The 26,798-nt window shown below is 42.7% G+C and overlaps 1 protein-coding gene across 4 annotated transcripts in view; it reads left to right on the top strand.

Annotated features, from left to right (window-relative positions):
- Window positions 1-26,798, top strand: part of RALGAPA2 (Ral GTPase activating protein catalytic subunit alpha 2) — a 456,753-nt gene that overhangs the window by 99,241 nt on the left and 330,714 nt on the right. For all 4 annotated transcript variants that reach the window (XM_040351179.1, XM_040351181.1, XM_040351182.1 and 1 more), the window contains exons 9-12: window positions 2,905-3,104; window positions 15,793-16,035; window positions 18,650-18,823; window positions 23,152-23,286. In XM_040351179.1, coding sequence (XP_040207113.1) covers window positions 2,905-3,104; window positions 15,793-16,035; window positions 18,650-18,823; window positions 23,152-23,286 — 752 coding nt within the window. The remainder of the gene's footprint in view (window positions 1-2,904; window positions 3,105-15,792; window positions 16,036-18,649; window positions 18,824-23,151; window positions 23,287-26,798) is intronic.

Genomic DNA, 26,798 nt, shown 5'->3' on the forward strand with positions numbered 1-26,798 from the left:
TGATGTGGCTGGGCAGGCGGAGGCTCGCCCACCCGAGTTAACAAACACCTTGTGACAGCTAGTGGGGGAGAAGAACGGGGGATGCTGGAGCCTGTCCTGTCTGAATATGGGTGTAACATGTTACGAAAAGTGAACTTATCCCTTTTAAGGGATAAAAATTGCTGACAGGTTTACTTTAAGGCTTCATGTGAATGGATGTTATTTCTCTTATCGTCCATGGAAGGACACAGCTTCTTAAATCTTGACAAGTGGGTTATGTTCCCTGTTTACAGGAGAGGACTAGGCAGAAACATGTTGGATAATTAAATACATGTTACATTAACAGAGTTGAACAGCCCTGCCCAGGGGGCGGTCCCTCCAGACACAACCCTCACTGCAGCATGCAGCCTCAGTTTCGTTCTGCCTAGCAAGGAGAAGGACGTATGGCTCCCTTTGGGCCCAGCGCCCTGAGGAGAAATTTTATTTTACTTTTTCTTGAAGAATCTTCTTTCAACTGTCGGCTGAGACAGGCTGGATAATATAGATCCTTGTAGTCTACTCAGTCCGGCCAGCAAGTGTGGGCACACCTTTGCAAAGAGGCTGGGTCTGCCACGCCATACACCATGACTCCTGGGGTGGCCGGTGAGCTTTGCTCCGAGGTCCACAAATGATTGGGCTGTGGTGTTGTTTCACTCACAGTGGACCGGGCCGACAGCTACCTCCAATTTGCGGTTGTAGTTCTGTCAGGAATGCTTCAGCGAATCCTCGCTCGGACAGGTAAGTACAGTCCCTCCCGCTTCGGTGGGTTGGTACGGCTGGGCATTCCTGGGGTTTGGGGGGTCCTCTTCTCCTCCCTTCCCTGCTCCTTTTCCCTTGCTGCATTGCTAACGTTGCCGCTGTCGGGGGGGCCTTTCTGAGGGGACTGTGTTGTCTGGCCTGTGTTTTTTCTTTTTTGTATGGGGCTTTTCTGTGAGGGGTTTTTCACTGTTAAAAAGCCCTAGGAGGCTTTACCTGTTTAAAGCTGCATTTTGACACAATTTGGCACACAGGTCCCTGCAGATGCCGCACAGTTACCTCACGGTTCTTTTCCTCTCACACACTGTGTGCTGGGAGCGGACGGCAGCCCTGGGCAGTCTCCTCCTGAGGTGAGTCTCTTGGGTACCCCTGATCAGCGCAGCAAGTGGGTGAGAGGCCCTGAATAGGGCTCTAGGAGCTTTTGTTTGTAAGGACAGGTGTGCATATTATTATACATATACACTATGTCCTTCTGTCCTCGGCTGGCGCATCCTACAGAGGTTGCCTTTCATACTTTAGGCGTGGTACGCGCTTTGCGGGTGTACCAGCCTGCTACGGCTCCGTTTCGGAGTTCTGACTCTCTTTTGTGTCAGTGTCTGGTCCACAAAAGGGCCTGGTGGTCTCGTCGACCACCATTTCTCGGTGGATCAGGCAGGCTGTCATACAGGCTTATGCTCTTAAGGGGCGGGCCCCCCCTTCTGGTCACGGCACTTCCAATTGGTGCTTCCTGTTTTTTTTTTTTCCCCGACATCATGCATCTGTCTCACAGGTGTGCGAGGCGGCGACTTGCTCGTCCGTTCACGCTTTTTGCAGAATTTACATGGTTGCTGTGAGTGCATCTTCTGATGCTTTTTTTCGGTCGCTAGTTTTTGCCGGGGGCTGTTTAAAGTTGCACCTCCTCCGTTGAGGAGCTCTGCTTGTTTTGGGGTGAAGTTAAAAAATGTTTTACTGATGTATTTCCCACCCCTCATTTTTGACACTGCTTGGGGACGTCCCACTTGTCAAGATTTAAGAAGCTGTGTCCGTCCATGGACTCGGAGAAATGGATTTTACGGTGAGTACAAAAAAATACAATTTTTTGTGTTATTCTACTCATTTATAGGCAGTTTAGTCCAGCTAACACGCTGAACCTCAGCTGTATCAGATGATTTGGATGATTTTCTCCCCCCTCCTATTGCTGTGAAAACTCAAAGACTTTGGATTTCCCATCATATTCTGAACAGGAGTAAGGGGTTACTAAAACAAAGAGAATGAATTTCCATAGCGAGGAAACAGACAGCAATGCAAAAATCAGACAGGAATTCTAACCTCTCACCTCTCTATCCAAAACTAAATTCACAAGTTTTGGTTTTAAATAAACTTTAAAATGTGCAAAATAAAATGAGAATCAGAATCTGACACCAAATAAAAGGCCTGTCCGAATATAAAAAAAACACCAAGCGGCAGTTACCTTGTCAGGTGGAAGCATTCTGACGGCTCCGGTGCTGCCTGATTTCTTCCGCACATGCAGGTTTTAGTGCCCCCCCTCCCCCCCTTGTGCGCGCCTACGCATTATAACGTTGGTTGCGATACACGTTGCATATCGCCACGCACAAACTGACTTTTTTTAGCTGGGTCCTAGATTCAAAGCAAATTTGTCAAGCTCTGTGTTAACGCTATATAAACTATTGGTTATTTGCCACAATAGTCCTTATTTTCTGCCACGTGACTGTTATTTTCTTCTATTACTGCTACTTGTGATGGCAAATGAAGATCATTATAGCTTAGTGAATGAGGACTATAGTGTGCTAATCCCAAACTTTGTATTGCAACTTTATATACTTGTTACTATGAATTATTGTGGGCTGGACATCACCATTGCGTTTTTTTATTTATTTTTTATCCAATGCATGCATTTAGCTCATTTGGGTGCAGCAGACATACTTTATAGCCTGCTACATAAAACCTGGTTCAGTTTATTTTGACTTTGTTTTTTCACTAGAGTAAAGGCAAAGATATGGAAATTTGTAGGGACCTGGCAGAAACCTGGAGACATGCAGATTACGAGACAATGATGCTCATTGTTTGCCAATCTTTGGGCAGGGTTACTGATAAAATGAAAATAACATAAAGTCTCTCTGTGTATTTTAGATATTCCAGATGTCAGACCAAAGCCAGTGTATGTCACCTCAACTCGTAACAACGAAAACCACTATGGCACAAAAATCCCACACATGGCAGCTAGAGTTGTGTTTATTAGGTGGCTTGTCACTTTCTTTTTGGAAAAGAAATATGTAGCATCTACTCAAAGCACTAAAAACGGAGGCGAAGTTCTGCCAAAACTTATACAGGTATGTGAATTAGTCCCTGGTCCTATGTACTGCATCAGAATATATGCAATAAAGTGCTCCTGTGCCTAGACAGACTTTTTTTCATATCTTTAACAAGCAGTAAAAGAGCTTGTTCTCCTTTTTATAGAAAAAAATGTAAAGGTGAACTAATACCGTACACCCTCTTGACATGTTGTTCCCAAACATGGGTGGTGGCCAAAAGAGTCCAGTTACACTGCACTCATGTAAATGTTGAACAAGCGATATATGCAAACGGCATATCAAGTAGTTTTTTTTTTGACAGGATCTTGTTACCAGTTTCTGCCAGCAAGATCGTGTGTAATATTCTTATTCCCATCTAAATGAGCTTTAAAGAGGAAGTTGTGAATTCAGTGCCTCCATTTTGAACTTTGAAGGTGAACTTCTCCACAAAGCATATAGCTACAGAGGTGAATGAGTGCTTGTTTTAAAGTGTATTTAATGTTTTATGTTTATTGTACACAGTCTGGGCACAGGTTCACTTTAAGGAGCAAGTAAATCTAAAGTACAAATTGTCTTGTAAAATTTCCCCTCTGATATCATTCACAAATATACATGAACATTTGTATAAAATGCTGTGTAATTTGTATGTGTTTTTATGTTCAGAAAGAAATAAAAACATTTTATGATGCATTTCAATTTTTTTTCAGTTGAGTAGATAAAACATTGCTTATATTGCATATTTGTTACTTACAACCGGTAAATGGAGCTTTAGGTTCCTCTGTACATGTTTACCAGACTTCTCTTTAGGCAACCCTGTTGCGAAATTAAAATTGGATGAAAAGATTTACCTTCAAGAGAAAAAGTGTAATGCCCCGTACACACGATCAGATTTTTCGTCGGGAAAACGTTGCATGTTTTTTCTGACGGAATTCCGCTCAAGCTTGGCTTGCATACACACGGTCACACAAGTTCTCGGAACTTTCATCCCTCAAGAACACGGTGACGTACAACACTGCGGCGAGCCGAGAAAATTAAGTTCAATGCTTTTCCGTCTGAAAATTTAAGAATCAGCTCTCAATCTTTTGTTGGTGGAAATTCCGACAGGAAAAGTCTGATGGGTCGAAATTTCCAGTCAAAAGCTCGCATCAGACTTTTGCTGTTGGAATTTCCGATCGTGTGTAGGGGGCATTAATACTCACCTTTCCTGTTGTCTGGAATTGGTAAGTCTGCTGGTAAATGGACACTTCTGGGAGTGTCAATCTCTTGTGTCCCCCACAATGCTTAATGGTTCCTTCTGCCAACCTCCACTTTGCTACAGGACATAATAGTCAGTTTTTATCCGTTTTAGTTTTGTGACACGTTTTTTAAAGCCACAGGTTTTGTTTGGATGGAGTGTGGAAGTCAAAATATCCGTCAGGTCATTATTTCTGTCTCAGTCCCTATTGGAAAGTCTCACTTATTTTTTTTGTCCTGATGAGTATTGTCACTGTTACCAAAAGTGATGGGAAATCCAAAATTTAGGGTCATTTCAAATCTGTATGGTGCATTTTTTGGTGCGTTGTGTTTTGGGCACGTTTTACATGCATTTTAGGTGCATTACTAAACTCTATAGAAGGTGTGTTTTCATTAAATCTCATTAAAGATGTCAAATGCAGGACATTTTTAATGCATCGCCACCTAAAAGGCACATAAACCACACAGGTGTGAACAGGCCCTTAGAATTGTTACTAAACATGAATATAGGGAAATCTTTAAAAAAATAGAATGCATATTTCTATGACGGCTGTCTAAAGGAGGACTTCCTTCACTTGAAAGTTTTTCTCTTGCTTCCTGTTGAGTCTCCAAGACAGGAAGTGCAGGAAAAGTGAACAAAAAATCTCTGCACTGGCACGCAAAAACTTAAATACTTAAAGTGGTTCCAAAGGCAGAAGTTTTTTTTAAATCTTAATGCATTCTATGCATTAAGATTAAAAACCTTCTTTGTGCAGCAGCCCCCTCATCACCCGAATACTTACAAGAGCCCCATCTCGATCCAGCGATGTTGCACGAGAGAGCCTTTGCTGACTCTCCCTCTTCATTGGCTGAGACTGCTGCTGGTGCCATTAGTTCCTGCTGCTGTCGATAGTTAGTGAGCCAATAAGGAGAGGGGACGGGGCCGAGCCACGGCTCTGTGTTTGAATAGACAGAGCATTGGCTCGGATCGGGTGCCCCCATAGCAAGCCGTTTGCGTTGGGGGCACTTGGCAGGAGGGAGGGGCCAAAAGTGCGGGCGAGAGACCCGAGAAGTGGAGGATCTGGGTTGCTCTGTGCAAAACCACTGCACAGAGGAGGCAAGTATAGCATGTTTGATAATTTTAACCCCCCACCCAAAAAAAACAAGACTTTAATATCACTTTAAACATTGCCAACTCTGTCCAGCTTTAGATATAGTTTATGGAACTATAAACCATAAGACCCCTTTAACACTGAGACAGTTTTCAAGCATTTCAGTGCCAGAAATGGCACCTGTAAAGTGCCTCCCATTCATTGCAATGGGTGCTTTCACACCCGGGTGGTTGTGCTTGCGGGACATTAGAAAAAGTCCTACAAGCAGCATCTTTTATTTAGCATCTGTAAATTTCATTTCACTGAATGGGCAGCCCTTCCGAAGCACCTTAAAAGCGATTCGAAAGTGCCACAACACGGGAGTTATTGACCCCCTTTTTTGTTTTAAAAGCACCCAGCTAACGGCCAAAAAGCACCACTTAAACAGTGAACGTACAGGCGGACCCAGTGTGAAAGGGCTCTAACTCAATTTACATACACAGCTAAACAATCAGAGAGCTACCTGCTAACGGTCACAAAAGACACCTATTTGTTTGCTTACGCTTTACAAATCCTAAAATGCCCTTAAAACCAGTGTCATGTGTAAACCCTAAATTGTCCATAATCTGATTTATTTTATTTTTTTTAAAACCAATAATAGGAAATTACCGTACATAAAATATCAATGTAAAAACCTTTGCAATATACAGAACTGTGTGAAAAAAAAAAAATCGAAAGGCCAGGTGACAGCCAGAGCTTGGAAGTCCCATGCATACCTGGCACTATGAGAACATTCTGAATGGGAACCATAGGTTGAGTTCTACCTTTCGCAAAGACTTCTTTCATCTTCAATACACTTTATAGTTTTTTTTTTTATTCAATTCATCCAAAACTATTATATGCATGGAACCACGGTATCTGATACCTCAGAAGTGTCACATGCTGAAGACTGTAGACCGGATGTACACAATGTAATTTTGGCATGGACTTAAAAACTGTAATAACATTGGTCAAAGCACAGGAAAAGAACAGTTACAGGTGATGGGTTGTCAACCCTTATTTAACAAAGATGCTTATTCTTTAGTGCTAACTCATAAGTACAGTAATCCATAGTAAACAGGGTTCATCTTGTCCTGTTCTGACTTTACCAAATAAAATTTCAATTGGTTGTTAAAGTACTTATTAAAGAAGATCAAGCATTTGCCACAGGCCCTGTTGCTATTAAATATAATATAATGCTCAACACAGTGTTGGGGTCCTCCAAGCTCTGTGTAGACATACAGTACATGCATGATCAAGAAGATGAGAATTCTTGGAAGTTCTGAATACGGAGTACTCTTGTAATGCATAGAATGATAAAAAAAAAAATATCTCCTGGAAAATGTTTAGAAAATGACCCCTTTCTGGAATTCGGACACTCCAAGGTGATCTGGTTTTTGCCACTGTTTTATGGAAGGGGGATGTGAAAGGGTTAAAATAGAATCCCACAAATTAAATACATTTTAACCGGCCCACCTTGACTCTGCTACATTTCATTGAAAACCCCTTCATTGGCAGATCCTCATTCCTCCCCTTCCCTCTCACTCAATTCATTGTGGGCCGCATCAGCATTATGGCTGCCCGTAAAGGGCTGGTTGTATCTGTAAGACTATATAAATGTATCTACTCTTTATCATAGTAAACAATTGCTTCTGCATTTGATTGTTACTGCTTTTAGTAATAACTTCAGACTTAACCACTCAAGACCCGGACCATTATGCAGGTTAAGGACCTTGCCCCTTTTTGCGATTCGCACTGCGTCGCTTTAACTGACAATTGCGCAGTCGTGCGATGTGGCTCCCAAACAAAATTGGCGTCCTTCTTTTTTCCCCACAGATAGAGCTTTCTTTTGGTGGTATTAGATCACCTCTGCGGTTTTTATTTTTTGCGCTATAAACAAAAATAGAGCGACAATTTTGAAAAAAATGCAATATTTTTTACTTTTTGCTATAATAAATATCCCCCAAAAATATATAAATGTTTTTTTTCCCCTCGGTACGTATTCTTCTACATATTTTTGGTTAAAAAAATTGCAATAATCGTTTATCGATTGGTTTGCGCAAAATAAGTTTACAAAATAGGGGATAGTTTTATTGCGTTTTTTTTTATATATTTTTTTTCTACTACTAATGGCGGCGATCAGCGGTTTTTTCGTGACTGCGACATTATGGCGGACACATCGGACAATTTTGACACATTTTTGGGACCATTGTCATTTTCACAGCAAAAAGTACTATAAAAATGCACTGTTTACTGTGAAAATGACGATCACAGTTTAGGAGTTAACCACTAGGGGGCACTGTAGGGCTTAAGTGTGACCTCATATGTGTTTCTAAATGTAGGGAGGCGGGGCTGGATGTGTGACGTCATTGATCGTCTTTCCCTATATCAGGGAACAGACGATCAATGACAATGTCACAGTGAAGAACAGGAAAGGTGTGTTTACACACACCTCTCCCCGTTCTTCAGCTCCGGTGACCTATCGCGGGACACCGGCGGCGATCGGGTCCTGCGGTCACGGAGCTTTTGCGAACCCACGGCTGGGCTTAAAGAGACACGTACAGGTACGTGATTGTGCCCAGCCGTGTCATTCTGCCAACGTATATCAGCGTGAAAGGGTCCTTAAAGAGGAGTTCCACCCAAAAATGGAACTTCCTCTTAACCCACTCCTCTCCCCCTTACATGCCACATTTGGCATGTAATTTTTTTTTTGGGGGGGGGGGGGCTTCAGGAGAAGGGGACTTCCTGTCCCACTTCCTCCTTCCGCCAAGGGGCTGCAAAGGCAATGCGTCATATCGCCTTTTGGCAGCCCCTCCCTGTAGACGATCGCCTGGAACACTTGACAGGTCCCAGGCGATTGCCTGTCCAATTAAACAGTGCATGCGCCGGGCCGCGCGCGCATGTGCAGTGGGTGCCCGGCCGTGAAACCGAAAGCTGTCACGGCCGGGTGCCCACAGTGACAATGAACGGTGTGTCGCTGGAACGCTGGAGCAGGTATTCTTCTGATATTAATTACAAGCAGATGTCCAGAGCATCCCACCACCCCTTAAATCACATGTCAAGAGCCCCCCCCTTTTGTGTTCTCTGCTGCTGAGAAAAGGGGAGGGGCTGAGACGAGGGGGTGCCGCAGCTGCAGTAGAGTTGTGAGAGCCTCATGAAATAGCCTGGTGGGCCGGATTCGACCTTTGGGCCTTGTGTTTGTCACGTGCTTTATTGTGAGAGGAATGTGAGGGCTCTCAAATGTGTCTCAATCTGCAGACATTAATTCATGATATCTGTGATTGGCTGTGACAGCAATCACAAGGCACAGGGCTACTCTGATTAGCTTTGTGCATTTTGCCTAGAGTCGATGATGTCTAATGACAGGGGTGATCACAGGGATTACAATGTAGTAAACAACACGGTTTGTTTTAAAATGGTGCTCGAAAAATAACCATCCACTTTTCTGCTGTTATGAACACACTGCAATAGTAAACTGTTTAAAGCTAAACTCCAGGCACAAAAACTTCCATCTAAATATATTCCTCCATAGTCACAAAGAATAGAAATCCACTTTGTGTTTGCAAACCCAGATATTCCCTTCTAAAATTATTGGTGACATCATCACTGTGCTTTACATAGCCTGAGCAGAGCTGTAGGAGGGATGCAGCAGGCCCCACCCACTACAGGCTGCCTGCAGAAATCCACAGGAGGGGGCGGATACAAGACCAGTCACCCTGCGCAAGGAGTGAGATCAGCCGCGAACAGTCTTTATTACAGGAAGCTCCTGCACAGAGGCAGTCTCACACTGGATTATTGCACAGATCTGGAAGAAATAAACAGAGCACACCACGATTTAAGGAAGAATGCACATGACGAATGGATTCAAACAATATTTGCTAATCCTGGATTTCAGCTTTAACCACCAAAGACTGCCCATAGTACATTTACTGCGGCTGGCAAGGGCTGGATGAATCGCGTATATGTACAGGATCTAGCCTTCTCTGGGTTATGGGCAGGCAGATTGCGGATTGCAGTACCCGGCTGCCTTCGGTGGCTGGTGGCGCATGTGATCACATGATCACAATGTCAACAAAGCAGTTATGAATGAATTTCATGTATACCAGCTGTGTTTCTTGCAGACCCATACTCTCATTGGCCCACAGCTATCATATAGTAACTGGGCCAGTCACTGCACCCTATACTATGTGATTAGCTGTAGCCAATCAAAGATCACTAGTAATCACAACTGTCATGAAAGTAACCCATTCATGACAGTTGAAAACATTGCTGTGACAATGATTATCATTGTACCAGCAATCAAAGTGTAAAATAAATCCTAAGTCGATCTGATGAGCGTATGTAAAAAGAAAAAAGTTAACGTTTAAAAAATATAATAAAAAAAATATTTATGATTTCCTGTATCCCTGATCACTGATGGCACTATGATGGCATTGTACTGCTCTAATGACAGTATGTGTGAAAAAAAAAAACACTTTATTTTTCATTTACCAAACAAGACAAAACAATTGCAACTTCAAAAACGTGCAACGCCTCTTACTAAATGCCTCAAACTGTCTACTTTTCAAAAAGTGGTAATTTTGGGGTATTTTCTTTTTGTGATGGAATTTTAAGCTCCTCAAGAAATGAGATAGGCCATCAGTACATCAGGCTTGATCAATTTTCAAATATACTTTATATTCAATAGTTTGTACACGCTATGACTGTAACACAACCAATTAATATATACCTACTGTTTTTTTTTTTTTTTTTTTTTTTTTAACCAAAAACATGTAGCAGAATACATTTTGGCCTAGAAATCTGATTTTATTTGGATATGTTTTATAACTGAAATTAAAATTTATATTTTTTTTCAAATCTTTCTTTCTTTTTTTTTTGTTTATATTTTAAAAAGTAAAAAACCCAGTGATGATCAAATACCACCAAAAAAAAGCTCTATTTGTGTGAGAAAATAAATAAATAAATAAATAAATATATATAAATATATATATATATATATATATATATATATATATATATTATAATTTTGAGTACAGTGCTGCATGATGCAATTGCCAGTTAAAGGCGCACAATGCTGAATAGCAAAAAATGTCAAGGTCATGAAGGAGGTTTAAACTTTCCGGAGCTGAGCTGGTTAAATATAAAATTATTATTACAGAAGGCATTTTTATATCATTGAAAATTTAAAAGTAGAATTTTCTTTTAAAGTGGATGTCCGCTGAAAAAAAAATATTAAAAGCCTACAGCTGCTGATTTTTAATATTGGGACACTTGCCTGTCCTGGAGTCCAGCGCCGTCCGCAGCAGAGGACGAGCGATCGCTCGTCACTCTGCTGCCCCCCCCGCCATCCTCAGTGAGGGAACCAAGAAGTGAAGCACTCCGGCTTCACTGCCTGGTTCCCTACGGCGCATGCGCGAGTCGCGCTACGCCTGCCGATTGGCTCCCGCTGTGTACTGGGAGCCGAATGTTCACAGAACACAACAGGGGGAACGGGAGGTGACGTCATGCCCGCAGTCTGCCCGAGACTGTGTGGCCGGAAGTGGGTGCAAATACCTGTCTTCAGGACACCTGAAAGGTGTCAAATGTGACACCGGAGGGGGGGGAGGGTTCCGATCGGCGGGAGTTCCACTTTAGGGTGAAGCTCCGCTTTAAGTTGGCGTTATTTCTTACTACTTTTTGGCAAACTCTGTAATTGTATTTTGTAGCATTGTTTGTTAATTGCACTGCGCTCCTGTGTGAGGATGGTGGAACAGTCTACTTAAACAGAGACCGCAATCTGCTATGTGTGAGCTCGGGAAGGTTGCGTCTCCCTTCTAAAATTGAAAGCAGCCGTGCATAGCAACCAATCAGCTTCTAGCTTTTATTTTCAAGGCTTAATGGGTTACCAAACCCACATCAGTAAAATCAGTCTGTTAATGCAGCAAAGCATGCTTGTTATACTCGCTGTGGAACCTAAGGGATTAATCCTCCACATTTTGTAAAAAGGCTGTTTGATCCTGTCTTCTCTGATCCTGCCTTTCTTCCAGAGTCCCCACTCTGCACATGCTCAGTTTGGTGTGTATTGCTAGAGTTGTTTTTTTTTTGGTGAAGGTGCATGTGATCGGCACCGGGCCGGCCAGCACTGTCCAGACAGAGGGTCAGGAGTCCTGCAGCCTCATAGGACAGTCAGAGTAGAATGAAAACTTCTCTTACAATCTTTAACCAGACACTGATAGAAGTCACAAGACTGCTATAAATTGCCGATGACCGAAGGTATTTAGCAGTTTATATTTACTAAAAAATAAATTTGCATGTTCTGTGTACTGTGGAAGACCAGATATAGTGAATGCAGGGTCCTGGGTTTAGTAACCAGTTAGTAATGTAAAGGTGAACTAACACCTGACCCCACCTCCCGGGCCCCACTGTACTTACCTCTGGCAATCTTGACCTGTTGGGGCTCCCGCAGCTGGTCCAGCGGTCCAGGAATTTGAAATCCCTGCTGTTCTCTCTCTTTTCTGACCAACCAACATCCATCTGATCCATCCTGGAAGTGCTGATGAAGAAGAGGGAGAACAGTGGGGATTTCAAATGCTGCGAGAGCCCTGATACTCAGAATTGCCAATGGTTAGTACAGAAGGGACCAATTAAAAAAATAAAAGAATCAATAAAAGTAAAATAACACTTTAACTGAACGCATTGATGCTAGAAGCTGATTGGTTGCTATGCCAGATTCTGTCTGCTACATATTTTAAGTAAATACCCCCCAAGTTCTTATTAATCTAACAATGAATAGTGGGCCCAAAGGCACAAATGTAACTTGTGTTTATTGATATGATTTAATGGATTGTAAAGCAGCCTAAGGCCTAGTACACACGAGAGGATTTATCCGCGGATACGGTCCAGCGAACCGTTTCCGCGCATAAATCCTCTCGAGGATTTCAGCGGATTTGGATCCGATGGAGTGTACTCACCATAGGATCGAAATCCGCGCCGAAATCCCCTCGCGATGACGTGTCGCGCCGTCGCCGCGATGATGACGCGGCGACGAGCGCGACGCTGTCATATAAGGAATTCCACGCATGCGTCGAATCATTACGACCGATCCCTTTGGACGGATTGATCCGGTGAGTCTGTACAGACCAGCGGATCAATCCGTTGGGATCGATTCAAGCGGATAGATTTGTAGACATGTCTACAAATTTTTATCTGCTGGAATTGGGAAATTTCCGCGGATAAATATCCGCAGGAATGTACACACCATAGAATCTATCCGCTGAGATTTTTCAGCAGATGTATTCTATCGTGTGTACGGGGCCTTAGGTGTTTGAAATGTGTTTTCAGTAGGATTAGCCCAAGTCACAGTAATGTGGCTTTAAATGTAAAATGTCTAAAATTGAAAAAGCCTTTTGAGGTCGTATGTCTGCAGGGATACAGATAAAATTAGTGTGTGAAGCTGTAAAGTTCTTCATTTTCATCATAACCTAATTTAGAATTTCCCATTCTGCAGATTTAAAGTGTGTCTAAAGCCAAACCTTTATTCTATGTTTCAGATAGAGTAAAGCTGACCCTTATTTTTTATTTGGGAGGAATTTTACTTCTCTCTCTGTCTCGAGACACAACTAGAAATAAATGCATTACAAGATATTTTTAGATGACAACTGAAACGTTTACAGTTCCTATCAATTTAATAGAGGGAATCTCCCCATTGGGAAGCCAGACAGCAATATAAACAAGAGCGAGATTTTAAAGCCTTCCTCACTCTATCCAAACCAATAAAAGGTGTTGACGTTAGATCAGTTTTTAAGTGAATCTGCGTCCAGATCATACACACTAATGTATTTACATTTTTTAAAGAAACCGTTAAAGCACTTTTAAAGGAGAAGTATAACCAAAGCTACGGATCATAGAAGTGCAGTCTGTTCTTCACGCCTGTGACCCCTGTTCAGCTGACGGCGAGCTAAAGACTGATGTCACTCAGCCGGTCCAGGCTCTGGAAGGATCCTGACTTTACTGTAGGGATTCACCCAAATGTGTGGACAGGCAGCTGGCTCAGCCTCTCAGCATGCTGATTGGAGACTGAGCCAGCCATTCCCACCCCCTCCAAAGCCCAGCGCACCAGTGAGCCCTGGAGGGGCAGTGACTGACAGTCACCACTATGCTCAGAGCAGAGAGGGCGAACTGAGTAATCAGCGGTATTTGACTGCCCAGTTCTTGGGGTAGAGCAGCTGGGATCGGTGCTGCATCCATCTAGGCGAGTATGATTTTTTTATTTATTTTTTGCTATTTCCATACTTCTCTTATAATACAGGCCTTAATTTATCACTGTTTCAGGAAAGATCTGTAGAATTTTTTTTTTTTTAAAGTTCACACACAGGCATTGTGAGAGCCAATCTGGGTGCCAGCCTTTTAATATAAACAAACCGCAGAGTATTTTTTCTTATCTTTGAGGGTCTTTCAGAATGAATAACGTCACATTAAAAGCAGCTTGAGAGGTCAGAAATGGATTGTTTAAAGGTATTTTACTGCTTGTTGAGACTATGAAAACCATTAAAGGAGTTGTAAAGGCAGAAGGTTTTTTTTATCTTAATGCATTCCATGCATTAAGATAAAAAACATTTTGTGTGTAGCAGCCACCCCAGCACCCCCTAGTTACTTATCTGAGCCTCATTTCTGTCCAGCAGTCCCTGAATGTCTAAGCCATTCAGGACACTCCTTCTGATTGGCTGAGACACAGTCATTGAAACAAATCCTCCTAAGTACAGTATCTCACAAAAGTGAGTACACCCCTCACATTTTTGTAAATATTTTATTATCTTTTCATGTGACAACACTGAAGAAATTTAGTGCTGCCGGCACTGGGGAGCACAGGTCGTTGAGGCAACCATGAATGGCAACATGCACTGTGACATACTGAAGCAGAGCATGATCCCCTCCCTTTGGAGACTGGGCCACAAGGCAGTATTCTAACATAACGACCCCAAACACACCTTGAAGATGACCACTGCCTTGCTAAAGAAGCTGAGGGTAAAGGTGATGGACTGGCCAAGCATGTCTCCAGACCTAAACCCTATTGAGGATCTCTGGGGCATCCTCAAACGGAATGTGGAGGAGTGCAAGGTCTCTAACATCCACCAGCTCTGATGTCATCATGAAGGGGTGGAAGAGGACTCCAGTGGTAACCTGTGAAGCTCTGGTGAACTCCATGCCCAAGAGGGTTAAGGCAGTGCTGGAAAATAATTGGGACCACACAAAATAGTGACACATTGGGCAAAATTTTAACATTTTAACTTAGGGGTGTACTCCCTTTTGTTGCCAGGGGTTTAGACATTAATGGCTGTGTGTTGAGTTATTTTGAGAGGACAGTAAATTTACACTGTTATACAAGCTGTACACTCACTACTTTACATTGTAGCAAAGTGTAATTTCTTCAGTGTTGTCACACGAAAAGATATATAATAAAATATTTACAAAAATGTTGTGAGATACTGTAAGTTGACCTGTTTATCTGCAGTTCTCTCTTCTCTTTACATCCGTTCTAAAGTCCAGAATTCATAAAGCTTGTCTGAGAGAAAAAAAAGAAAGAAAGGGGAATAGAGAGCTGAACTTACACTCTGCATAGCTCAGTGAGGAGAGCTGATTGGAGGGAAGGGACACGCCCCCCTCCACACAGCAAATGGGAACAGAGCTGAGGCTGTCAATCAGCTGAAGCTCACTCCACTGTCTTTTTTTTTTTGTTTTTTTTTTTCTTGATGTCAGGAAAACCTGTCGGAAGTGATTCATGCCAATAGCAGAGGAATGTAGCAGCAGACAGAAATTACGCTTATCGGCCTTAATTGAGACAAGTACACACTATAGAGCAGTGTTTCCCAACTCCAGTCCTCAAGGCACACCAACAGGTCATGTTTTCAGACTTTCCATTATTTTGCACATGTGATTTGATCAGTTTCACTGCTTTAGTAAGTACCACAGCCGTTTCATCTGAGGGAAATCCTGAAAACATGACCTGTTGGTGTGCCTTGAGGACTGGAGTTGGGAAACACTGCTATAGAGGGATATGCTTTGTTCATTTTCCATGTCTGAGGTAAAATGACTGCAAAGTGTGTTCACACTTGATGAAGAATATTTGTTTTATATTCACTTTATTAAATCTCACAACAATCTGCCAATTCCCAAGATTTTTACAGCATTCCTTTTTATTTCTACTTCAAATAGCGGTACTGACACAAATCTTCATGGTCTGCAATGGCTTTAAAAAAAAAAACCCTACTTCTCTTGTTTCAGGCAAGTAGGTAATGTGGGGTATGAGGGGAGCAATAATTCCTCCCAAGCACACTTATGTCTATCTGAAACCAAAATCATGTGAACAGTCATAAGATATAACCTGTGTCTTTGTATGCCCTGTATAGACCGTATCCATGGTTAATGTGAATCAAGAAAAGAACCAAGAGAAGAACCCAGAAGCAGAACCCACAGGGGCCCCAGAACAAGAAAAGAACCACTCAAACAGCAGCACGTTGTCAGACCGAAGACTTAGTAACTCCAGCCTGTGCAGCATAGAAGAGGATCAGAAGGCTGTGTATGACATGGTGCAGAGAATCTTTTTCTCTACACGGGGATATATCAACTTCATCAATGAGGTCTTCCGGCAGGTGAGCGAGGCATGACAAGAGTGGCATTTTTTTTCTGAGGGTCATCTAATAATCGGTGCCTCTTTCGTTTTACATTTCTTAAAAATTTCTCTATACTATCCTTGTACCTTAAACTAATGCAGCCAACGTTGGTTCAGCATTACTATTAATGTATATCGCTCTCCTCTTTTGTTGTGAGCAGGAGCATTGCACAGAGCTCTGTTTGAGTGTTTGACACATGGGTTTTATTTACAGTGAAAGCAGTGCTGAACAAAGGTTGGTTTCATCAGCTCAGCAAACTTTTTAAGAAAATTAGTGCATGCCGAAGCAGTTAAATTTACTGATGATCTGTGATGGAAGGACAAAAATTATAAGACGCTCAATCTTCATGATGGGCTAGATCCTCATTGTGTGACCTGTGAATCAGGGGTCCAGATGGGAGGTCTCAATTTTTTTTTGCAACAGTATTTTAAAAAATATGGTACTTAATAATAATAATAATAATAATAATATTATTATTATTGGTGTTGTCCTTAAAAAGTGTAACGGTTAGTACCCACCCCTTACCAAAATATTGCAGTGAATTGTAGGAACACACATTAATAGTTGCTGAGCAATGAGTACAACTGGATTACATCTATTTATAGGTGGACTTGTGCCATGAAATCATTGAGATCACTTACTGCCATCTAGTGTTAAAAAGCAGTACCAGCATTAAATCTTAAAAGTCCAAAGTGAACAGTTCTGTCAATCGTCACAAAACGTGAAATCATCTCATCTAAAGCTCAATAAACTGCTGTGCCTTACTTGTATCCAGCATTTAAAATGATTGAATGATTACCTCCAGCTTAGTCCTCCATAAGAAATTGTGAGATGTAAAAGCGCTTTTCATCACCCTCTTGGTTGTTGCAGGGACCTGGTTATCGGAACTCTGCTTGACTCCACTCCACACCTCGTTCCATACAAAGTTGGATGAGGAAGCAACAAAAAGACTAATAGTGCTCTCTGTATAATTAGGGAATATTACTACATAGTTAAAAACACTCTCCTAGTAAAAAGCATTTAATGTGCTAACACCAGTATTGAAATCTCAGATAAACAGTGCTGACAATCACCACTGTGCCAAACGTGAAGAATAGTCTTCTAAAACGAAATAAACTGTTGTCCCTTGTGTGCAGCCACCACGTGTACCGATTAAATGCATACTTCCTGCTTTGACCTTTATAAGGAATTGTTAGGTCAGACAGTGCTCTGGATCCTCCTCAAGGCTTGGAGGAACCAGGTTCTCCACATCCTATATAATTCCACTTCATACACTGCTCAAACAGATATGGTATATATGCAAGGTCAAAAGGGAACTAATAGTGTTCTCTTTATACTTTTTTTGATAAAACTAAACCAGTTAAAAACATTCACACAATAAAAATACACACAGTGCTATCAAAGGCACTCATGGTGATCCTGTATAGCTTAATGCTGATTTCAGCACATGACAATCCACATTCAGTATGGCCGCGGGATAACGTCACAAGCATGGCTCTGCCCCAATAAGTTTTATGGGCACAATTTTTACTTTTTTCAGGTATTTGCCAAAACATATTCAAGCTATAGTTGTATAATGGATATGGCCTGACAATGCACACTCAGGTTTAATTTGAGGGTATGTACATCCACATCAGAGGTAGGGTTTAGAAATTACAGCTCTTAATAGCCACCCCCCCCCCCCTTTTCAAGCGAACAAAAGTAATCGGGACAATTGAATCAAAAGCTCCTTAGCCCATACTTCATTTCACAGATAATGTCCAAATATAACAAAGCAGTATCATGGTGCAGTGCAGCTTAAAACATGAATTTGTTTAAAAAGTATTTCACTCGCATGTTTAGTAAGGACCAAACAAACAGTAAAGAGTATACACAGCACCGGTGCAGGTCTGACCGTGGTGCGAGTTGACATCACAGAGCAGCTCCACATGACATGTTTTCCCCAAACAGGCGTTCTCAGAAAAGGAGACTTTTCCCGTTTGTTCCTACTAAACATGTGAGTGCAAACTTTTTAAATAAAGTCACTTAATGCACCTTGAGTCACATGTAGCATGCTGCTAGCCAGTGGTGTCACTAGTGTTGGTGTCGCCTGATGCAGTAAAACATTGGTGAAGAAAAGTCATGCATTCCTTACCTTTAGCACACACCACTACTGTACAATGCAACCGTGTGAACTGAACACATAGGATACAATGCAAATTGCTTTGTTTTATGCTGCGTTCAACAAGGCTGCCCAGAGCAGTGCAACACATTTTGATGTGAACGGGCCTTTATTAAGAACATATGAAAGTAAGGTGTGTATAGCTAATACACATTCACTGTTCTCTTCTAACGCCTTTTGTAAACTGTCTTTTAATAGTTGTGGTTGCATTGTTCATGTTTTTAAATGTAATTCTTGATATAAGATGTTCAGTTTTTTTTAAAGCGTGTCAAAAAATGAAACAATATATTTATCTCATATGAATTCAGAAATGGGGCAGATGTTTTTATAGACATGAACATAGGGATAGTAAAGTAAAACCATTAATTAAAGAAAGTGTTTAAATTGCTTGCAATCGGATTACTATCCCTGTGTATTTGTGATGTTGTATAGGCGTTCCTGTTACCGGCCTGTGATGTCTCTGCTACAAGGAAGGTTGTGAAGGTTTACAGGAAATGGATCCTACAAGAGAAGCCAATTTTTATGGAGGAGCCCTCAAAACCACCTGAAGTCCATGTGGATGTGCCAGTTTTTGAGTCTGCTGCATCAGAGCCTGATGGCAAACCGGTATGGATGGAGGATTGGAAAGTTTTTTTATGGCCTTTAATTTTTCCTGAATGTATAGATTATTTGAGGTCTTTCGGAGTTCATCCTGGCTTTTTTATTACCCTTTCATGACCAGAGGTCGTTGATGCCTGGACCAAATTTAGAACCTTTTTTTTTTCTTTGCTTGCATACTGTGATGCTTTGTAATAATATACCGTCTTCTCTCTGCTGAGCAGACAGATGAACAAAGTCAGGTCAGTTCTTTACATACAAACTTCCAGTGATCACTATGATTGGCTGTTATGGTGATCACTTGAGTCTAGGCACATGCTTCTGGTTTACAGCTGGAACATATATTGGCATTCTAACACTAAACAGTACTGTGCCTAAAAATGTTAATATATAGATTATAGTCATCCAGGGGTTAATGGTTGTAGCAGGAAACGGCCTGCTTGAAAAGTTCTCATTAGACCCTGTTCACACTGGCATTAGAAACGGGTGCATTTTTGCTGCACCTTGAATGCCTAGTAAAGCAGCCTGCAGTGTATAATATGGACAGCAGACACACCTGTTCAATTTGAAAAACACGTAGCATTTGTGCCGTTTCACGATGCTGTCCTGGCAAAATTGGGCTCCATGTCGAATCTGGGAGACGTTGAACTGTGCCAACTCCTTCCATTCAAATCTATGTTAACGTTCAGCGAACACACCCCTATAGCGCATTTGACCAGGGTCGTCTTAATGGCATCATGGGTCCCTGGGCAAAGTAATGCTCTGGGACCCCTACAATAGGGAAACCTTCCCCCCTCCGGTGTCACATTTGACACCTTTCAGGGGGGAGGGGGGTGCAGATACCTGTCTAAAGACAGGTATTTGCACCCACTTCCGGCCCGGCATTCACGGGCAAAAAACGGGCATTGCGTCACATCCCGTCGCCCCCCCGTTGTGTGCTGGGAACACTCGGCTCCCAGCACACAGCGGGAGCCAATCGGCGGGCGCGGCGCGACTCGCGCATTGCTCCGTAGGGAACCGGGCAGTGAAGCCGCAGCTCTTCACTTCCTGGTTCCCTCAGCGTGGATGGAGGGGGGGAGCAGCAGGGTGACGAGCGATCGCTCGTCATCTGCTGCGGACGCCGCTGCACTCCAGGACAGGTAAGTGTCCTAATATTAAAAGTCAGCAGCTGCAGTATTTGTAGCTGCTGGCTTTTAATATTTTTTTTTGGCGGAACATCCGCTTTAAGTAGGTAGGAGGCAGACGAGCAGAGTTTCCCCTTTTGGGTGGAGCTCCGCATTAACTACATGAACAATCATTCTGTACAGCAAAAAAACAGTGGGAAAATACTACATACATAAAGAAACAAAGCCGTCCTGTGCATATAATATATCTGCTAGATTGATGCCTCCCCAGCACTCTGACCCCTCTACACCCCAGATAACCACCCAACACTCTGACCCCTCTACACCCCAGATATCCCCCAGCACCGGTAACCATATACCAAGAGATACCCATTGTATTGTGACCCCAATACACCCTGATATCCCCCTACACTGTGGCCTCTCTACATCCATGATACCTCTAGCACTATAGCCACCCAAGCTATCCCAAGCGATGCTACCCTCTATAGCATTGTTTTCCCCCCATACACCCTTGATATCCCCAGCACCATTATTCCATCCATGCAGGAACCCCTTTTCCAGTGGAGATACAGTGCATGTAAACTTTTGGCTCTTAACCTACCTCCAGCACTGCACTCGCCTATTCCAATCAAGCAGATGGATGAGGGACCATCCCTCTGGACATTCCAAGCCTTATAGTGCAAACAGTGCTGAACAGCTGGGCTCACCATGACACCATCCACAATGCTACTTCCGCAGGTGGGCTCTCAGTGCTGCTGACTCAGCAGCTTCCACTCCAGCTCCTACCCTGCAGCCTTTAAGTCCCGAGCATTCAAGGTGAATGGGTTTGGTCAGAGCATTACTGGCGCTCCTGCCCTGCCCCTCCCTGCTGGCTGTGAAATGGGTATCTTTCTGCAGAGCACAGCGCACTGCTGCCAGACTGCCTCCCCTGTGTATCCATCACTCTCGGTGCCATCATGGGGCACCCAATTCCGGGACAGCGTTGGCTCAAGGACCAGCTGGTTTGGGGAAAGTGCAGGGGCCCCCCATGCAACTAGGGCCCCTGAACAGTCCCCGGGTGTGCCCTCTCATTAAGACAGCCCTGCATTTGACAATCATTAATCGGTGAGGTGAAAGGTGGAATATTAGTGAGGTGTGAACCTAGCCTTAAAAGAGAAGTCTGGGTTTCGATGCGGTGGATGCATCATCGATCTGTCGCCCCGCCAACTCTGCAGTGAGAACACCACTGATCGCTCAGTTCTCCCCTCCGCTCTGAGCAGAGAGCTGTGACTGTCGGTTACCGTCTCTCTGCTCTGCCCCTCTATTGCCCACTAGTGGAGCCTGACTGGCTCTGTGACATCAGCCAACAGTGGACTACAGCCTGCTGTCAGATGAAAACGGGTCTTAGGAGTGCAGAACAAACTCCAGGCCTAAGATACATGGGAGACACCTGAAAAATCTTTGGCTATACTTCTCCTTTGAATATTGTCTTTTAAATCCATAGAAATAACAAGGCAATTTTTCAAATTTTTATAATAAATCCTAATGCCTTCCAAAATTGAAGCTATGAGGTCCCTCTTGTCTATAGTTCTGTCACTTCCAAGTGCCTCCCCCCCGGCCACTTTATATTTATAGCAACCTGAATCCCCAAAACCCAGGCCTTTTCTTCTGCAGTGATCAATCACATGACATTTTGGTTGATAACTGGCTCTCTCCTTTCTTATGGATGCTAAATGCAATGGATGGAGAACTACTGTTTGTAATGGAAATCTTTTCTAGGAAAAAATATGAATAGTGCCATTGCTGGTCTGTTCTTTGGATGCTAGTTTCCCCGCTTTCATATACTCTCCCTATGATTTCTCTATGTTTGATGTTATGCCCTGTACACACAATCGGATATCTAATGGAATCTAATCCGATGGATTTTTTCATCAGATATCCGATGAAGCTGGCTTTCATCAGTCTTGCCTACACACCATCAGTCAGAAATCAGTTCTTGTCAGAACGCGGTGACGTAAAACACTACGACGTGCTGAGAAAAATGAAGTTCAATGCTTCCGAGCATGCATCGACTTGATTCTGAGCATGCGTGGATTTTTGACCGATGGATTTCCCCACAGACGATCATTTTTTTTCTGTCGGTTTTTTAACCATAAGAAAAATTTTAAAACGGGTTCTATTTTTTTTTTCTCCGATGGGGGAAAAAAAACGATGGAGCCCACACACGATCAGTTCATCCGATGAAAACGGGCCATCGGTCCGTTTTCATCAGACAAACCGATCGTGTGTACATGGCATTACTCGCCTGAGGAAAGAATATAGTTCTGTCGTTCTGCACACTTATTTTGAAATTGTTTGAGGCAATGATGGACAACTTTAATTTTTTTTTTTTTTTTTTTTTTAGTAAGAGTGGCAGCCTTACTGCTGTGTTTTTTTTTCCTGCATCTAAAAGCGCACACATATTTAGAAGCGTTTAAATGAATGAAAAAATCCCACTGCCAGGGAGTCCAGAAGCAGCAACACCTGCTGTGTCTAAACACGCGGTAATGCTAGGCGTATCAATCGCTTGATTAGTAATTCTGAGGTGCACTAAAACACTAGGAGGCCCCCGAATACCCGAGGTACTGAATCTGGGCAGTCCTCTGTGCCTTAATCTATATCTCTGTGTAGTTTATCCATTGGTCTTTTCCTGAGTTATGACTTGCCAGCCTCATGGCCAGAAATATCTTATTTACATCACACAGAAAGCTGTATTGATTGTCGTTCCACACAATATCTATTAATTGTGCGTTCTTGTAAGGAAATCTTCTGTTTTTCTTCTGGGCACCAGCATTGAGATCTCAAGGTCCAATTTCTTAGCTCTGTTCTGGCCCACGCTGGAGTGTTTAGGACTCTTATTGTTTTGTCACGCTTTCTATTACATTTTCCATACTATAAAAAAAAATTAACATTCAAGAAAGACAACAGCACTCTCTTGTAATGGCCCCAGCAGGGGGACAGACCTGAGAACTGAAAGCTAATCTCATGATTAGAATACCATCGGATAGAAGAAGCTGTTAGGTGACTGAGAGGTGACTTGTGATTTTGTGACTTGCTTCAGCTCAGTTGTTTCCAATCAGCTGTGCTATAAACTGCACTGGAAACTGAAACCAATATTCTTATCTGAATGTGCCCTGTTGTTTTAGAAGTACAACATTGTGACAGGACAGTGAATTTGTGCTACATCTGTTAAAGGTCCCAGAGCCGAGCGGGCACAAACGATCGTCAAGCTGGGGGAGAACTTACTCTTTCACTAGCGCTGTGAGTCGGGGATGCGTGTGTGAAGATGAGAACATGGACGTGAAGGCCGGGGATCAAGCTGCTTTGCAGGTAATACACACAAAGAACAATTGAAGTTGTGGCACAAACAAATGCTAATGCACCATGCACATGATTGATGCCTAGTACACACGGGTCAAATTATGAGACCCATCAGTCTGTTTAAGACACTCGGCCTATGTGTATGTCATCCAGTCCAACCTGCCGGATGAGCATGCTAGAAAACCAGCAGCCGACCGGCAGGGGGGAAGGAGGCATCCCCCTGTCAGAATACAACAGCTAAAACTATTAGCCTTTACCCCCCCTTGATAATTGTGAAGATATGCTTGTGTAGCATATCTAGTTCATAAAATGTTCATAAGGAGTACATACAATTCCTGTAGGAAGGGTGCGGTACATCAGTATCAGCTCCACCTGAGACCGGAACAAATCTCTGAAATTACAAAAAAAAGGAACACAAGGGGTCGCCAGCTAAGGGCAGCATCAATGGGTTTATCGCAATTCAAAAGCCAAATGCAAACTTACAGAAATATACAATCAAAGGGCTAATCTGCAGCCATGCCACATTGGATGGAAGCCGTCTACCGGAAGAGTTTCTTGTGACAGCAAATAGCGTGTTGACAGGAGGTGATGTCACACCTGGGGTGGGCTGGTTTCTATGGTAATGCATTTCAGTACTCCTCCTATAGGCTCCTTTCTCCGGTGGAAGGCTTCCATCCAATGTGACATTGCTGCAGATAAGTTCTTTGAGTTTATGTTTCTGTGAGTTTGCCTTTGGCTTTTTAATCGTAATAAACCCATTGATGCTGCATGTGGCTGTCGCCCTCTTGTGTTCCTTTATTGTAATACACACAAAGGACTGTTTCTTGTTTGTAAATTTAACACCGCCTGCAATGTACCTTGTCAAGCTAATATTCTTTTTATTTTGTTTAATAAGACATTATATAGAGCCCTGGAAAAGTATAGTAACTTAAGGCAACCAATTATTTATTTTTTCATTTTTTATCAGTTTAGAGAACTCCAAACCATTTCTGGTTTGTTGCTGTGAACACATTGCACATTTTCCCCACACATAACACACACACAGGGGCAGATCCACAAAAGAATTACGCCGGCGTATCTCTTGATACGCCGCGTGATTTCAAATTTTGCGCGTCGTATCTTTGTTTTGTGTCTACAAAACAAGATACGACAGCATCTCGGATCGATACGACAGGCGTACGTCTTGGTACGCTGTCGGATCTTAGGTGCGCTAGGTGGCGTTTCCGTCGTATTCCGCGTCGAGTATGCAAATTAGCTTGTTATGGCGATCCACGAACGTACGGCCGGCCGGCGCATTTTTTTACGTCGTTTGCATTCAGTTTTTTACGGAGTATAGTTACCCCTGCTATATGGTGGCGTACTCAATGTTAAGTATGGTCGTCGTTCCCGCCTCGCATTTTTTATTTTTTACGTCGTTTGCATAAGTCGTTTGCGAATAGGGCCTTGCGTAGAATGACGTTCACGTCGTAACGTCACGGCTTGTTGCTGGTTAATTTTAAACATGCGCACTGGGATACCCCCACGGACGGCGCATGCAAAAAAACGTTGTTTACGTTGGGTCACAACGTATTTATATAAAACACGCCCCCATTAGATCCATTTGAATTCCGTGCCCTTACGCCGCCAAAGATGCACTACGCCGCCGTAACTTACGTCGCAAATTCTTTGAGGATTCGGAAAAAAAAGTTACGGCGGCGTAGTGTATCTTTTTTATATACGCTGCGCCCGGTGGAAAGATGCGCCATTCTATGTGGATCTGCCCCATAGTATGTTATCTTTTTATATTAGGTAATAGTCGCAAAACAGTAATTTTATGAGGTTTCCAGTAATTTGGAAGTCTCTTTGAGCAGAATAGTGTGAGAAGGCCACTAAGTTGAAGAGCCCAGAACAATAAAGAACAACCTTCATTAATTAAAATGTGTTGTTGCTTTTTAGGATAACCGTTTCTTAGGAAGCAGCATTACAGTTCAGATTGTCTTGTATCCTGTTAAGTAATCTGACTTGCTTCACATCCATGCATAAAGGAAACACATTTTGAGATTCTGTTAGGAAACTTCCACTTCAATAACCGCAAGGACATTAACTTTGAAGAATGTGTAATTTCTTTGAGACAAACGTAACTGTAAAATTATTTATTCTCTATTTTCACAATTTTAAATCACCCAGCTAATCATCACACTGCTTATTTCTTACCCTGATAGCCAACTGGCATATGAATCTGCAAAGCTGAACCAGGAACAATTGGCATCTTCATGGCTTTGCATTGTAGAAGGGTTTGTGAATCACATACTAACTGGGCAGAGTTATAAATTATAGCGGTTTGCTGGAATTCGTTTTATCAAGCACTTATTAAAGGAGAAGTCTTGCCAAAGCTCTTTTGGCCCCACTTCTCCTGTGGATCACAGGCTTGCAATTCGTTCTGCACTTCTGTGACCCGTCACTTAGCCGGTCCAAGCTCCGGAAAGATCCCAACTTTACAGCTGGTATTTACCCAGATGCCTGGACTGGTAAATGGCTTAGCGTGCCACTGAGAGGCTGAGCCAGCTGCTTCCACCCTCCAGTGAGGAGCAGGTGACTGACAGCCTCTGGCTCTCTGCAGACTGTATACCGAGAACTGAGCGATCAGTGGTCTTTGATCGCTCAGTTCTTGGTGTAGAGCCCAGCCGTTGGCTATGGATCAATTGTTGAAGGCTTAGAATCCCTGTTATATTTATGTTTATTTTGCTATCAGTGTCCCCAGTGTGGAAATTTCCCTTCACCTCTTTTCCCAGAAACGAACCAGAAAAAGTATGTAAATCTCACTAGTAGAAACAGTAGAGACAGATCAGCTCAAAGGGGTTGCAGACAGAAACCAACAGTTTTTTTTTACCCTACCACACTGTATTCAAGAACAATGGAAGTTTCTTCTTTAACTTTCATGGGCAGGTTAATAGCAGCTGCTAGGAAATGCATATGAAGACCCATTTGTTGTAGTTATAATACATACTTTACATTTTTTCTTAATGCACTTTTAAGTTCAGTTTTATCATTTGGTATGTTGATATTTCTTTAACCAGTTGTCAAAAAATGGACCTTCTGACACAGTGTTTATAAACACTGTATAGATACAGAATTCAGAGAAAATAACAATACTGGTATTTACGTTGTTCAGCTCATCTGCAAGGGATGAGCTTTAATCTGCAAATTAAGTAAATACTAAATGCCACATAAAAGGTTATGTAGGGATGTGAGGGGAGGAGCTAGAGATGCATGGCCAGTAAGGATGAGCTCCAGCGTGTTTGCATAGTACACGTGCAGAGCCCGCCAGGAAGTGTGCACGGCGCTGTGCTAATCACAGCCAGGGAGACATTTCCCGATGCTCGGCTGCAGAGATCGGGAAATGTCTCCCTGGCTGTGATTAGTGCAGCGCCGTGCAGACTTCCTGGCGGGCTCTGCACGTGTACTATGCAAACGCGCTGGAGCTCATCCTTAATGGCTAGCACAAACCGTTATTAGACACTCCCAGAAGAGGAGGGGCAATG

This window comes from Rana temporaria, chromosome 4 (assembly GCF_905171775.1).
Source record: "Rana temporaria chromosome 4, aRanTem1.1, whole genome shotgun sequence".
NCBI lineage: Eukaryota > Metazoa > Chordata > Amphibia > Anura > Ranidae > Rana > Rana temporaria.